The sequence below is a fragment of the Stenella coeruleoalba genome (assembly GCF_951394435.1).
Source record: "Stenella coeruleoalba genome assembly, chromosome: 13".
Taxonomy (NCBI): Eukaryota; Metazoa; Chordata; class Mammalia; order Artiodactyla; family Delphinidae; genus Stenella; species Stenella coeruleoalba.
Genome location: NC_137159.1, coordinates 36,131,534 through 36,147,911, shown reverse-complemented (window position 1 = coordinate 36,147,911; position 16,378 = coordinate 36,131,534). Strand labels below are relative to the sequence as shown.

The 16,378-nt window shown below is 34.8% G+C and overlaps 1 protein-coding gene across 4 annotated transcripts in view; it reads left to right on the top strand.

Annotated features, from left to right (window-relative positions):
• The window catches only part of AFTPH (aftiphilin), a 64,294-nt gene that overhangs the window by 31,023 nt on the left and 16,893 nt on the right, over positions 1-16,378 (top strand). For all 4 annotated transcript variants that reach the window (XR_013830989.1, XM_079940507.1, XM_079940506.1 and 1 more), the window contains 4 exons: positions 8,535-8,686; positions 10,495-10,621; positions 11,027-11,083; positions 13,977-14,099. Coding sequence is in view for 3 of the 4 variants with exons in the window: in XM_079940507.1 (XP_079796633.1) it covers positions 8,535-8,686; positions 10,495-10,621; positions 11,027-11,083; positions 13,977-14,099 (459 nt within the window). In the remaining variant the exon portion in view is untranslated. The remainder of the gene's footprint in view (positions 1-8,534; positions 8,687-10,494; positions 10,622-11,026; positions 11,084-13,976; positions 14,100-16,378) is intronic.

The window sequence follows — 16,378 nt, the reverse complement described above, 5'->3', positions numbered from 1 at the left end:
AGCAGAACTTGGAGATGCATGTTGGAAAGGAGAAACTGCTGGAAGGGGGCTAGAAGAGAAGTTTGGAAGGAAATTGAGGTGGGGAAATGGAAAGTGACTGAGCTGGAAAGTGACTTCCATTCTTATCCTTCCGTTGTAAAGGAGGGTTGTGACCTGTAGTTTCTTCCTTTTCCAGAATCTGCTGGAAATGCACATTACTCTAGTTCTCTAGGAGAGGATTAGATTTATTAACATTTTTCTTAAAATGTTTCTCCTAGTTGCTACCATTTTGGGGACAGCACAGAAATCCTCACATATTAATGACACTAAAAGTTAGATTTTTTAATCATAAAATGATTTATCCCTGTTGAATCTTACCTGGATACAACAATTCTGTCTTGAACAGAGTGCCCGCAAATTGTTTTGACAGAATGTTGTGAGAGTCTTTTAGAATTCAGAGCTCAGTTAATTCAATTAAGCAAACATGGGGAACAATTCTTTGTGAAGTCAGACAAATGGTATAGTTGTCATTTCAAATTTCTTTGACTTTTTTGCTATGTATGTGACATTGTCCAGGTCCCTGTTTTTTTAGTACTTTCCTTTTTTCAGCCTACCAGAAGGATATATTAACATTTTAATAAAATATATGTTCCCTGGGTCAAGAGACAATCAATTATTGTAACTTTATTGCTGTAATTGGTTACTTAGGGAAAAGTCAACCAAGAAGAAATCTTTGAAACTTATAAAATGTTTTCAGTCAAGCCAATTCTCAGATGGTGAGTCCAGCAAGCCTCAGAGGGTTCAGGCCTTGATGTAAAAGCCATAATGACCATTTATTGAGAAATAGTCTTCCCCTTCAGTGAATATTTTTTTCTGAGAACGCAGAGTTCAGTTTATTTCATTCTCCTGTTAACATTCTTATAAATTGTAGAGAAAAGCAAGTTAGTGGTATCTCTACTGTAGAAATTGGAAAAAGGTCAAAATTATTCTTCACTTTTGGGGCTGAGATTTAAAACAAAATAAAATGACAGTAACAAAAAACAAAAATCTCCTTACTTTGAAAGCAGTTCTTTTTCCAAAAGACCATTACATGTATTGTTTTAACAGTTTTTTGTTTTGGGGGTTTTTTTAACCTGTTAATGTTCCAGAAAGGAACCTTGATTGAAATAGCCAAGATGCCTTTTCTTTGGTATAAGGTAAAGGAGATAATGTCATGAGCACTGCATTAAACTCTGAGCTTTTGTAAAATTTTCAAAATATTGCTCTGGGTGTTATTTGAGAATTTAGGTAATTGGTAAGTAATCTCCTTATATTAATTGGCTATAGAAAAGGAAGCTATGAGTCATTTTCTTTTATTAGCCATCTAGTTGATAATGTTACTGGGAAAATGTTATTAGAAGATTTATCTTGAGAGCTTTAAAAATTGAGTATCACAAAAAGGAAAAAGAAGAGAATCACTAATACTTTGGCATATGTTATTTTGAGATTAAGTTATTGGTTTGTTCACCAGAAAGTCAGCATTCTCAAACTGAGTGTAACTACATTTTCACCTTCATTTATTTAATCGCCTGCCTAAGATTTGTGCAGGTTTTCCTTAATGTGGGTGAACACCTGAACTTATGACTGAAAACATAAGTAAGCAACAAAATAAAGAAATTAAGTGGTCAAAAAGTACAGCCTTCCAGTCATAAAATAAATAAGTCCCTGGAGGTACAATGTACAGCATGGTGACTATTGTTAATAATACTGCACTGTGTATTTGAAAGTTGCTAAGAGAGTAGTTCTTAATAGTTCTCATACGAGAAAAGAAAAATTTGTAACTATGGTGACCATTTTGCAATATATACATATATTGAACCCTTATGTTGTACGTATGAAACTAATATGTCAATTATATCTCAATTTAAAAAAGAAAGAAATGGAGATTTTGGCCGTGTAGCTCTTTGCTTGCCTGAAGTATTTGGACAGCAATTCCTTTTGTTATTTTTCCCTCAGAAAATTGGAAATTCTGTCTTTAATTCCAAAACAGATAGAAATACTTTCTTAGATTTATCCAGAAACTGTGCAGAAGGGGCAAACTATCTTTTTAGAGCATAGTGAGTACTACAATTGGTTACTCTTCTTACATAGCTTGAAACTGGGGATTGATAAGTATACAGTTGTAGACTGTACTTGATATCTTACTTAATATTTAATGGTGGTAAGGCATAAGGTATCCTCTTAAATGGAAGATTAAATTGCCCAGTGGATTTTATGTTTCTTCTAAACTTCCACTTAAGAACAAGACCTAATTCTATCAATATTAAAACTATTGACATTAATCAACTACTGTTTATAAGGGAGAAAGGAAAACTAACTAGAAATATGTTGAAGGAATTTTAGAAATTACCCTAAAATCAAGGTACTTTAAAGGGGATATGCCTTTGAGTGGCCTCAGAACCAGTCTAGGATCCTCAGTGCTGGTCTTATACACTCCTTTGGAAAACTGAATGAGAATTTCAATACACAATCTTTTTATACTCTACTGTAGTCATTTACAAAATAGAGGTGTATTAATCATTGTTCTCCAGAGAAGTAGAACCATGCATGCATGCATGCATGGAGAGACAGACAGACTGACTGATGTATTATAAGGAATTGGCTCATGCAATTATGGGGATGATCACTAAGTCCTAAGATCTGTAGTCCGCAAACTGTCTTCAGTTGATTGAATGAGGCCCATCCATACTAAGGAAGACAATCTGTTTTACTTAGTCTACTAATTCAAATATTAATCTCATCCAGCAACAACCTCACAGACATATCTAAAATAATGTTTGACCAAATGTCTGGGCACCCCTTGGCCCTGTCAAGTTGATGCATAAAATTAACTGTCACAAGAGGGAATGCCAAATATCCATATATAGCTTTCAGGATTTTTGGAAGACCTGTAACCTGTTTGTAACTGAGCCGCGTCAGTTGAGAAGCTCTGCATTAGATAATATGACTTACTTGCACCAGTGTATAAAATGAAAGGGTTTTCTTCCTCCAAACCCAGACATGGAGATAGGACGGAACTGGGAATGAGTATAAGTGAATTCATGCATAGTGCTTTGCCCTCATTGATGAATTAAAACATTGGGTAATCATTTTTGCTTTTCCAGAAACACTATATGGGTTGAAAAAAGTAAAATGTAGAGGGATTCAAGGTAAAAAGGACCCTGATAGGAAAACAAATATATGAGAAATGAGAAAATTGGGAAAGATAGAGAAATCCTATAAAAGCCAGTGTACCTTTGGAGAGTAGTATAGCTAAGACCACATATGACTTTTGTGAGCCCCTTCCCCATAAAAGATATTTAAAATTCTATTTTATAACTTGGTATAAGGTTGAGTATGTTAATAGTAACTATTAAAACGTTTTCATGAACCCCTAAAATTACTGTGGACCCTAGGCCCTGTGCCTACTGCATAAGTTGGCCCTGATTATAGTATAGTACCTAAAAATCAAGGCTCTGGAGTCACACTGCTAGATTTAGATCCAGCTTTCAGCACTGACTTGCATTAGCCACTTCTCTGAACCTGAGATTTAGAGAATAATAATAGTACTTACTTCAAAACTCATTGTGAAGGTAAAATGAAATTGTGCATATTAAAGGTGCTTAGTGCAGTGTCTTGCACATAACTAGTGCTCAATAAATGTTAGCTGTTACTGAATAATCTCAGAAATGCACTTCTTAGAAAATGGTCTTCAAAGGTACAAGAGGGCTTCCCTGGTGGCGCAGCGGTTGAGAGTCCGCCTGCCGATGCAGGGGACACAGGTTCGTGCCCCGGTCAGGGAAGATCCCACATGCCACGGAGCGGCTAGGCCCTTGAGCCGTGGCCACTGAGCCTGCGCGTCCGGAGCCTGTGCTCTGCAACGGGAGAGGCCACAACAGTGAGAGGTTCGCGTACCGCAAAAAAAAAAAAAAAAGGTGCAAGAAATAGTGTTGCCAACTGGATTTTTTGGTGAATAGCAAAAAGTAATAGGGAGATAAATGAGAATTTGTGTGGGAGTACCCCTAGTTCAGCTGTATACTCACCTGTCAGACTATTTTGAGAGCAAAAATGCTGCTTCTGGCTAGTTTCCCTTCTTAGAATAGATTTGACAGGTAGGAACTCTTCTGAGCCCAAGTGTGCTTGTCTGCAAGTAGCAGACCTTCTCCTTTGGCTTCCTAGCACTGGAAACGGTAGAGAAAATGAAAAAGAGAGTCTCGTACCTGTCTGGAAAAGCATTTGCCTTTCAACCCTGCATTTATCAGAGCCCCCTGTTCTTAAAATGTTTAATGGCCAGATATGCTGCTGTTTGCAGGTTTAGAATTTGATATGTGTTTGAATTGACAGACATGGCTCAATCACCAGTTTCCTAATTCCAAATACAAGGGAGAACTGATGACTATTTTTCCTCTTTGACTTTGAAGTTGAAGGCATTTGAAATTCAAGTAACTGGAGTGAATATTATTTTATTTAGTTTGCTATTTAGTTACTGTTGTAACCTCAGCTAAATATTTAATATGCTAAGTGTGTGTGTACTTATTTTGTTACCCTCACATTAATTTAGAGTGCAGCACTGGCTCTTTAGTAAAAATTTACTATTTGCTTTGTTGGAAACTATGAATAGTAGTGTTAGATGAATAATTTGCTTATGTACAGTAGAATAAATCGAAGTTTAAATAATATTTCTCTTTACTGACTTTAAGGCTATTGCATGTGTTAAACTACCTTGGCTGACAATGTTGAGGAAAAAATTGAATATATTTTAAAACAATTAAAATTATTTAATAATCTTCAAGAAACAAAAAAACCCAAAACCTTTACCAGTATCAACCTTTACCTTATTTATTTATTTATTTATTTATTTTTGGCTGCGTTGGGTCTTCGTTGCTGCACGCGGTCTTTCTCTAGATGTGGTGAGCGTGGACTTCTCATCGTGGTGGCTTCTCGTTGCAGAGCACAGGCTCTAGGCGCGTGGGCTTCAGTAGTTGCAGCGCACAGGCTTCAGTAGTTGTGGCGCGCCAGCTCAGTAGTTGTGACTCCCAGGCTCTAGAGCACAGGCTCAGTAGTTGTGGCGCACGGGCTTAGTTGCTTTGCGGCATGTGGGATCTTCCCAGACCAGGGATTGAACTTGTGTCCTCTGCGTTGGCAGGCGGATTCTTAACAACTGCGCCACCAGGGAAGTTCCAACCTTTACCTTTTATCTCATGCTCAAATTTTATGAGTTTTTTAAAATTGAGTGTCTAATTACAGTGTTTTGGGAAATCTGTTTTTTTGAAAGAAATTTATCTGCTTGGTCATAAGAGAAACTATTCTTATGGTAGGTTAGTTTCTCTTCTTCTGAGGGTTAATGTTAGTTATATTCTTGTACCTCTTCTACTTACCAAGTTACTTGGGCTATGTTCCATCGTATGTTTGAACTTTATTGTGCTTCTTGGGAAGTAAAGCATCTTAACACACCTCATGTGTGGTTTACACTCTTTGATTTTCATAATGTGATCAAGATTTAATTCACAGATGCCAACAATCAACCAAAATGTTCACGAGTTTTCAAAATTTAAAATCCCCAAGGGGTAGCAGTAACAGGTTCTCATTATATAAGCAGCTCTTAACAACAGATATTTTTTAATTAGGTCCCTTTTTCCCAACTTGATAGGAGGATCTTGGGGAGGATGCAAAATATTTGGATTATTTAATTTCTTGATGTAATGTGTTAGAAATTGATATAAATTGAGACAAGTATTTTCATAATGATTTAGAATGCTAAATAGTGGTGGAGAAATAGCCTTAGTGAGATTTGAACCTGGTTTTGACATTTATTCCTTGGCAGGCCACTGTGTCTGTATGTATCATCTATATAATAACAACAGTAGTGATAAAAGCTACCACTTCTTGAGCACACACTGGGTGTCAAGCATTTACTCCTCTAATTTATTATTCACCTTGTAAGGTAGGCCCTGAGAGCTCCAGTTTATAAATCCTGAAACTGAGTCTCAGCCCCTTGGGTCCACAGTCCTCTATTGAAGTGTTATAATTATATCAGCTATTTACTTACTGGAATTAACTAGTAGTAAATGAAATTTGGCATTATTTACTACCATGAACAAGATAGTAGCCCTTTTAGCATCAAACTGGTAGTTGGAAATTAATATACTTTAAAAAGTAAAATGTTAGGAAATTTAATTTTAATCAAAATCTTTGTTAATTCTATTAGCTGCTTTCTTGTTGAATTGTTGAGGAGTTCCTCCTTGTGGTGAGTGGTGCTGGTCAGTTAGTGGATTCTGGTTGTTTGAATATTTATTAAAAAAATTTATTTATGGCTCTACCTCTGGGGTCAGCAAACTATGGCTTAGCAGACAAATCTGTCCTGCCACCTGTTTTAGTAAATCAAGTTTCATCGGAACACATCCACACTTATTTGTTTATGGATGGCCTGCAACACGAAAATTATTCACTATCTAGCCCTATAGAGAAAAATTTACCAACTCCTGCTCTACCTCATTCAGCAAAAGATTTGAAGCAATTGACTCTAATATCTAATCCTAAAGACATATGGAACTTTCTTTTAAAATTTCCATGTAATTTTATTCTTTATGAGAAAAGGTTGGGAAGAAGTTTAAAACAAAGTTTAAATGTGATTGGGTTAAAATAATGTTCTATTTCTTCAAGTACATTCCACTAATTTGAGAATTTGCTCACTGTTATACCTAAGACCTGGTAGTTATGTGTAATGATTGATCCAAATCATTGAATATGTTTTGAGATCCTTTCTTTCATCCTTAGATAAATGTTTTTTCTATCCCATTAAAAGGATAACAAAGAGGATACAAGAAAGATTCTGTTTTAATTTACAGAGAAATAAAATTTGGTCATATGTGAGTTTTTGCTTACCCTCCCTGCCCAAGAGGAGCCAATGCTTATTATGTTTCCAATTAGATGGTTATCTGATCCCTTTAAAAGTAATGTCTGTCCATTCCCTCTGTTGAAGTGAGTTAAGTATGGGTCCCCTTGATGCACTCAAGTTTCACAAGCCTTGGGATCTTGAGTCTACTCTTTACTGTAGGTTTCATAATTGATACTGAGAACCTTTTCCCATATCATATACATGAATATAATGAAGGTGTTAAACTTTTGTAGAGATAGCAGAAGAGTACCCTGAGACCAATTATGCAGTGTCAAGTTTTTTGCTCTGATACTGCTTCCAAAAGAGATTTTGTTTTGGAAAATATGTATGTGAAAATTTTTCCTTTTGTTTTTAATTTTCCTGTTTGCTGACTATACTAAACAACAGAAACCAAGCATTAACTTGTTTTGTTACTTGGCAGGAAGTACCGCCATGATGTGGCATTTTCTTGTACACAGGATGTCATTTCAGTAGTACACTTAATCTTCCAACAAGTTTTGACTTAAAAGTTTGTATTCCTAGTTGATGTTTAAGTAGTAAGGTGAGCTGAGTTGAAAATATTTTACATGTATCTGAAATAAAGTTAGGAAAGTGGGAATAAATGTTATTGTAGGTTACATGTAGACTAAACCTACTAGTACCCCCAAAATCTAAGTTAATCTAAATCCAACAAGTTTTAATTAATAAAAATACTCCAAAAATGCCAGTGTTCTCAGAGAAAATACTCTAGGGGATATGCAGGCTTTGCTTGGAGGAAAGATAGTGTACTATTCAGAAATACAAATATGCACACCATAGAAGAGTAGAGAAATGGAATTTCTAAAAGATAGCACAGATCATCAAAATGATAAATGAGCCATTGAATTTCTTGGTAAAAATTGAGACATTCTTTCCTACTTTGGTTTCTTCTATTAGCAGATATTTCTAAAAGGTTTTCACAACAAGGTCATTCTGTATAGCACAGGGAACTATATTCAATATTCTGTGACAAACCATAATGGAAAAGAATATATATATATGTATAACTGAGTCACTTTGCTGTACAGAAGAAATTAACAAAACATTGTAAATCAACTATACTTCAATAAGATTTTTTAAAAATTAAAAAAAAGGTTTTCAGAATTCACATGTTCATATCCAGGTTCTGTTCAACTATAATAGGATAATACTTTTTGCAAGCATCCAATCTTACTGTTCTAAATATAGAGTATGTGAGTGGTAGTAAGAAACACCCCAGTGTTATGGAAAGATTATGAATACTGTCTGGTTTTTTTGGGTTTGTTTTTGCTTGCAGATTATTCAAACTTTGAGATTGCTTTCTCACTGTACAATGGGGTAGTAATTGCTTCTTTGTAGAATTTTGTAATGGATTAAGTAAAATAATGTTTGTAAAGTGCCAGGCATGATGCTTGGTGTGTAATGACATTTATTTGTCATTACACAATTATTTAAAGCTGTTCTATGAGTAGTTATTCTTCTTTCACTTAGTGTTTCCTGTATCTGACTGGTAGTTCCCCCACCCCATAGTAGCGGACAGGGTATTGTTGTATGGGGGTGTGTGTGTGTAGTAATGATAAAGCTATGACATTATTAAAATTACAAAAATGAAAATAAACTTTTGGGGGGTGTTTTGATGCAGACAGCTTTACTAAACCGCCTGGAGCGAATTTTCGAAGCATGTTTTCCTTCCATATTTGTCCCTGATACTGAAGAAGAAGTTACTTCCCTGAAGCACTTGCTGGAAGCAAGCACCTTGCCAATACAAAGAAGAGAGGCCTTAGCTGAAAGTGGGTAAGTAGTAGACACTTTTCAGATAGCATGTATATTTGTTAGTTTCAACTGTTCTAATTTATAAGATTATCTAAGGTTATCTTAAACCATTAAGGTTCTAAAATATTACTGTGTTTAAGTTTAAAAAATTATATTGTGCTAAAAGATATGATTTAAAAAATTCTCTACTTGTCCATTTTGAGCTTTTTTTAAAAAAATTCTAAATAGATATTCTAATCAATTTTTTATATTATTTTTTGATTTCCTAGTATGATAGATGAAAATTTAGATCTTACATCTGCTATTCTCTTCTCTTCATCTTCCCAGTATACTTATATCATAGTTTTTGGTTAAATTGTTACTTGGTATTTTCATTATTACGATCATATATATAGTGTTCACAGCTAAGCCACTATTTTCTTTATAGTATACCTTTTTCCTGGATTTAATAATTGCCTCTCTTTTTCATTTACTGAGTCTTTCCCTACCCTCCAACAGCCTGTGAATATAATTTTACTTGTGATAAGACCTATCAAGCTGACCATTCCATTTTTTACCTGGAGTCCTCCATCTTCCAGTTCCTTCCAATCTGGAATGGATCAGTCTGGGCCCCCTAAACACATGTTGTCTTGGGACTTCCCTTCACTTAAATCCCATTTTGGTGGAGCACATCCTCTAATAGCCTCCTCAGAGAAAAAGGTACACAGGAGGTAAAATTTTACTTTATTCTACCCCTACATCAAATTTATAATTTAGGGTCTTTTGTTGCTGGTGTTCTGAAATTTCACAATGAAGTATCTCGATATGAATCTTTTTTCATTCATTGGACTGAGTACTAGGTAGGAACCTTTCAATCTGGAAGCTTCTGTTCTTCAGTATTGAGCAATTCTCTTATAATGACAATTACCTTCCTCCATTGCCTCTGTTTTCTTTCTGGAACTCCTATTAATTATTAGATGTTAGAGGGTCTAGATTGACTTGCTAATTTTATTCTTATTCCTGGATAGTTCTGTTACATTTCGTTACTCCCCACCTCTGGAGGCAGGATTTCTTAATTTCATTGAAGATGCATATTATTTTTGCTTCTTGACTTTTGTTTTGGGGTGATTTCTGAGAACAGAAGGGGATAAAAAGGTTGATGTTTTGCCATCTTTAAACTGTAGATATTTTTTAAAAATATGCTAGCTGTACAGATAGTTCATACTCTTAGACCCAAGAGATTCATTCTCAGGAAATAACACAATTCTGCAATAACACACACCATAAAATACAGGAAGATATTCTTGTACTACTAGCAATAGGAGCCAAACAGTAAGAACAACTTAATTAAAACTGTATGATGATTGTGGCTAAATAAATGATGATGCATCTGTCTAATAGAACATTACACAACCACTGAAAAAGATACATATGTACATAAGGAAATGCTTAAAATCTGAAAAAAGAATACAGAATTTTAAATATGCTGTAATTGCAACTGTATTTGTGGGTCAAGACTCAAGGAGAAAACATTAAATAGCTCCAGAAAGATGGTGGGATGCTGGGTGGTATCTTTCCTCCTTTTAAATATTTTTGCCTTACAATTTAAAAAAAATAACAAACAGGCCAAATTTTTGCTTGATTGTTTCAAATGAATTTAACTTACTTTTCTAATGACTAAGTGTTGGCTGTTGATTTCATTCAGATAGTAGTTATATACTCATGTTAGACACAAGATTAATTGAAATGTATATTTCACAGTCACATTAAAAGTAGAATTCATGGTGAAAGCTATTGAGTAACCCATGAAAGCTATTGAGTAACCCATGGCTTCATCGTGACCTTTGCAGGGAACTGCTGGATGTGTGGGCTGAGCTACAGGACATCCATGATGCACATGGCTTGAGATATCAGTGGGGTGGCTCCCATAGCAACAAGAAGCTCTTGTGCTCCTTGGGAATAGACACCCGAAACATTGTGAGTTTATTAGTACCTTGGAAAATCCTTTAATCAACCTATGAATGTTTTTAAATTCTGTCACACTTCTGTTGAAACTAGTTCCTCAGAAAAATAAATATTAGTTGGTTTAACATGTTCATGTATTTTTGAATATGCCAACTTTTAAGCATAAATCTATCTAGATTTTTCTGCAATATTTCTTATTTTTAGGAAAAGTTGTTCTAGTGTTTTTCCTTAACTATAAAATGAAGGAATTGGGCTAGGAGATCAAAAATATAACCCCATAAGGGCAATTTAACAATTTCTTCAATTTATCATTCACGATGTATGTAATAAAGCATTACAAGCATATTTTGGAAACTTTCATTCTATGACAGATCATTCTCTAAATATATGTTCTTTCTCTCTAACGTACGTATATAGCTCTTCACGGGCAATAAGAAGCAACCTGTTATAGTGCCCATGTATGCAGCAGGATTGGTAAGTACAAAGATGTCTTTGCATGTGTTTATCATTGCTGCATTTATTCTGTAAAATCATCTTGCATAGCATGACATGGAAAGTGTATTTTAAGGGACGTTTACTGTGGGGGCGTTTACTGTGGGGCCGTTAAGAGAATACAGTATATCCTTTTTCGATTTCATAAATCCCTTCAAGTCTTGATCTGAGGATATTTTTCTGTATTCTATTAATTATAGACACTTTTGCTTTAGATTGAAAATTATTTTTTATCATAGTAATATTAGTGCTCATAACTTTTTGTAAAATCCACCTTTGGAAGTCTCTCTCTTTTAATTTGCTTTTAAAAAGAAGAAGCTGAAGTATCTGAAGCCTTAGCTATCACTTGTTTTAATGCATTTACGATTATTTTTAAATAATGCAGTATTGAAGCCATGGATGTATATCAAAACTTGGAAATACCAAATTATAACAAATGAAAATGAGTCAGGACCCATAATTGGTATTTAGTTTTTCCATTAATGTTTTAAACGTGTTGAATTTTGTTTTTTCAGATATGCCAGGTAGTCCAGGAAAACTGAGGAATTTTCATTCTGTACCTTATCAAGACTCAGTCACATTTTAAAGTTTGACTTGTTTGTGGTTTTTGGTGTGTCTTTGAGTTATTGGTGCATAAAAATGTCCTATCAAAGTAAAAGTATTTTAAAATTCTTTCACCAATAACTTGAAAATAAGAAAAAAATACTGTGTTTAAGATAGAGAAAAAAATAACTGAGGAACCCTTGGTATGGAGTTTAAGTTTAAAAACCCTTTATGTGCATGTGAAAATGAATTTGCTGTGGAACTTGACCTTTTTTTAATCTGCAAACTTTTCCATGAATAAGCTCTAATTATTGTTATTGAATTGTTTGCTTTGTTTTGTTTTGTGGAATTGCACAAAAACTTCTGTGCTTGACCTTTTTTTAAAAAATCAGTTTCTGCTCCTTTGTGAATGGTTATCTTGTATTTTCAAAACACCTTGATCATCCCTACTCTCTTTTATGTTGTAGGTAAATGTAATCCAGAACGTTTCTTTAACTTTCTGGTTATGTGGATCTCTTTCCTCAGGGAGTAGCATTCTAGAGATTGTTGGTGGTGTTATTGTCACATTCTGAATAGGAAGTAGGAATTTAATTTGTGGGCACTTTTCATTCAGCATGTTGGCGACAGTAACCTACTTAATGCTCTGTGTTAGGGTCAGCACATTAGCCAATTCTTTAAGTTTTATGTGGAATTAGAGACTAATGTCTATGCTTTTTTTCCTATCTTAATTACAACCTTTTATTAGTAATGTAATTTTACCATTTTTGTAAGCTTTTAATACCAAAGTTGGTTTAGTGAATGTATCATCTCCTCCTCCATCTTTGTGATGCCTTATATTTAGAAACTTATTCTTTTTCATATCTGGTTTCAAATTTTAATGATACCTGAATTTTTCCCATGGTACTTTACGCACATGAGATGTTCAGTATCTTTTGATCTCATCTTGAGGAATAGTACCTGAAATTGTCATTTAAGTCACTGGCTCTGAGACTTTAATGTGCATTGGAGTGGCTTGGAAGACTCGTTAAAACACAGAATGCTGAGCACCACCCCCAGTTTCTTATTCGGTAGGTCTGGGGTAGGTCTCAAAAATTTGCACATTTGACAAGTTCCCAGGTGATAGAGAAGCTACTGATGGGGACCACTTTGCGAACCACTGACTTAAGGGAGAGTTCATATTAGAAAAGTTGGCTAAGACTAGTAATTGTTTGCCAAATGCATGGAGCCTTTGTAGAAGGGCACAGTAGAAAGCCTGTATAATGTGTATGGTATTGAATTAGACCATGAATTTATTTTCATTTTTCAAGCTGCTAGGTTAAAGCCTTTCACATGCACTGTTAAGAACTAAATCTGTAAATTGCTTATTTAGCTTATGCTTGATTTTATGAGGGTAGGGGAATTCTCCTGAAAACTTGGTTTTAGAAATGCATAGATTCTAACTATAAGATTCCTGACTTAGCAGCTTTGGGTTTTTTTCCCCAGTAGTAAAGGGAGACTTTTATTTGGTTGATAACTATTCAAGAACTTATCAAGTATTATTTTAAAATTTGTAAAAGCTTGGGCCTTTTTTCATGCCAGTAACCTGGATTATTACCCATTATTTTTAGTGTTTGGTAGAACATTAATGCAAAATGCTGATTTTTTTCTTCTTCTTTGTTTCTACATCCATCTTGAATGTTTTTCTCTCTTACTCAAAAAGTGTGTTAGATTCATAGTGGAATATGTAAGATGTTTTCCCCTCTGAAATGACTGTCTCTGCTTTGCCAGTCCAAAGACCCAAGAACTAAGGTTCTCATCTATAGTGGAGCAAGGATCAAACACTAAATTCACATTGAAACATGTAGACGTCATCACATTATATGGTGTGTTTTAGAATCAGCTCTCACCTCTCCAAGCACCACCATGGTGTAATGTGTTTGAAGAGTGCCCTTTCCTGCAGTTTCAGATCTGAAACATCAGAATAATGTTGGATTCTTAGGGCATGGATGTGATATACTGTTCTGCTTGCCTCTTCCCCGCTCCCACCATCCCATGTGCTTATGCTTTTGTGTGACAGTGATAACCAGGAACTTTACAACAAATCCAGTTCAATTACAATGTCTTGCTTCAAAAAGTTTGGATTCCAAAGGTATTATTATGAAACATTTCCCATTATAGTGCTGTAAGATTTTCACGAAGCAAAATTTAGGACTAGTTCCTTTTTGTCTTCAGTTCTTTTCAGATGACCTCTTTTCTTTCTGCTTTCTACTAGATTAACTTTCTTGTAAAAAAAGTTTACAAAGTTTATGGGCTGATCCTTCCCCCCCATTAATGGCTAATATACCTTTTTCAGGGTATGTTAGAGCCCACCAAGGAACCATTGAAACCACTATCTGCTGCAGAGAAAATCGCTTCCATCGGTCAGACAACCACTGTGTCACCAGAAATGAACACATGTACATCTGACCAATTCCAGGTAAAAATATCTGGATGTATATAGATATTTTTATGCATGTATATACACGTATGTCCACACACATTGTTGTTTCCCTTAATATATAACTTATAGTTTTTGAAATATTTTTAAAATTTAGTTTCATGATAGATGTGATTTCAGTTACTTATTAATATCCCTTGAAATACAATGAGCAAGTTCTCTTTAATTTAAAAAAATAGAAAAGGCAATTTGAGAACTGGCTGGTTATGGGTAAGTCCTTTAAACCTATCCAGGACTTAGTCTTTTTACCTATAAAATGAGGACTTTGAAGCAAGCATCTCTAAAAATCCCTTACAGCTTGAACATTATATGATCATTATTACTGACACACAAATCTGGTAAGTGCTAGATTTCAAAAAAATGGAAAACACTGCATTTATACCAGCTCTTCAAGTCTGCTATAGTGTGTTTTTCCTGAAGCCTGCAAAAATTTTATAAAGTAATAAAATTTAGGTGTGTTTATTACATCAAAAACTGTTGTTTTGAGAGTTTGAATAAAGCTGTTAAGTTAAAAATGATGTGGCCTTTAACAAAACATTCTATGGATTAGGAAAAAAAGAAAGCTCTCTTACCTTTCTTATCCTTTACCTCCTTGGGACATTTAAGCACAAATCGTATTTCAGTCTAATATGTTTAATATCAAAGCCTTCCCTCTTACTTTTTATCTGGGAGAACATAGCCACTTTGGTTTGCTTACTTTTTCGACATCGAATTGTTTTTTAAAATATTAGTATTCTTAATGAACATTACCATTTCTAAAACATATTCTTGCTGTGTTTGTCATTTCTTAACCTTAAATATCATCTTTGATTATGTCTAACACAATAATGTATGTTTGGACAGCCTTTTCCAAAATGTATGTTCCATTGAACACTAATTCCCAGAAATGCTCCACTAAAGAAGGGTTCCATAGTGAAGTAAGTTTGGGAAATATTTCATATCATACCCTACAACCACCCTTGGAGATTCACAACCCACATATTAAGGACTCTGAAGAATCTTGCAGTGAATAACCCTATTTAATTTTACTTCATTTCTCAAGTTTACTTGGCCACAGGACCCTTTTCTGAAGAACATACTTTGGAAAATAATTTTGTAAAGCAAGGTCCTACTTTTTCAGGTGTGTTTCAAGAAACATCTAATATTACTGCTGTGTACCACTGTGGTTTATACTTGGGCTTAGCTTAAACATGCCTCTGAAGCCAGTTTATTACTGGCACCGAATTAATGGGCAAGGGGACCTAATGCGTAAAATGCCTGGCCTTATTGATGGCTGGGCAACAGGCAAGGTGCCTTGGGCAAAATGTCTCAGTAGGTTGAATCTGTCCTTAGCTCTCTTCTTTTCATTGGCCTTATATTGCCCTCTGGCTATCAACTGCTCTCCCAGGCCTGCCAGGTTTATGCAGGTTCCAAAATTACTTCTCCCACAGCACATTCTCACTTCTGCCCCAATCAACATTCTTATTCCTACGATGCTAGGTATTAGGAAAGTAATTTGAGTAACTGCCTGGTATGTTTTCTGGAAATGGAGCTGTTCTTACTTGAGGCCACTTGTTGCTACTTTTACTTGCCTCCTTCTCCTCTTCTCCTCTATCCAACCACTTCCACGTGTTACAGCCCCATAAGTTATTGCTTATTTTATCAGAGTTAGCTGTCACCTGTCATTTTTGCCTAGTCATACCTCATACTTATCATCTTTCTTATATAATTTAATTATAGACTTGATTAAAAGTTTAGATAACCTAAAAAAAGCATGTGTGTTAATTTAACAGAAGATTTTTAGTAGAAATTAATGTGTGTTAATTTAGTGGAGGTTAGTTGCAGCTCCATATGTATTCAGCTGCTGCCACCTCTGTGCATACATATACACCCCTATGTACTTGTAATCAAGGGACTCTCTCCCTATTTACAGGCAAGTGTAGGAATTTTCAGCAACATCTAAGCATATCTAACATTTTTGCTGGAAGATGGAACTTGGTCTCTTGCTACTTATATTTTTTAAAAGCTCTTTTTAAGCAAATATGTCCTTTTATTCTGTTTCATGCACACATTTCTCTTTTTAAAAAATACACATATAAATAATGAATTAACAAGTTTATTCTGTACTTTTTTATGGTAGTTTGTGATCCTCACTGGCTTTAGTTTTTAGGCTTTTGGGAAACCAGTGAAAATAATATTTCCCAGTGGAAATTCAAACTTATTTCTGAATTGACTTGAGCCTGTGTAGGTCTGCATTCTAACATTCAAATTGAAGATTT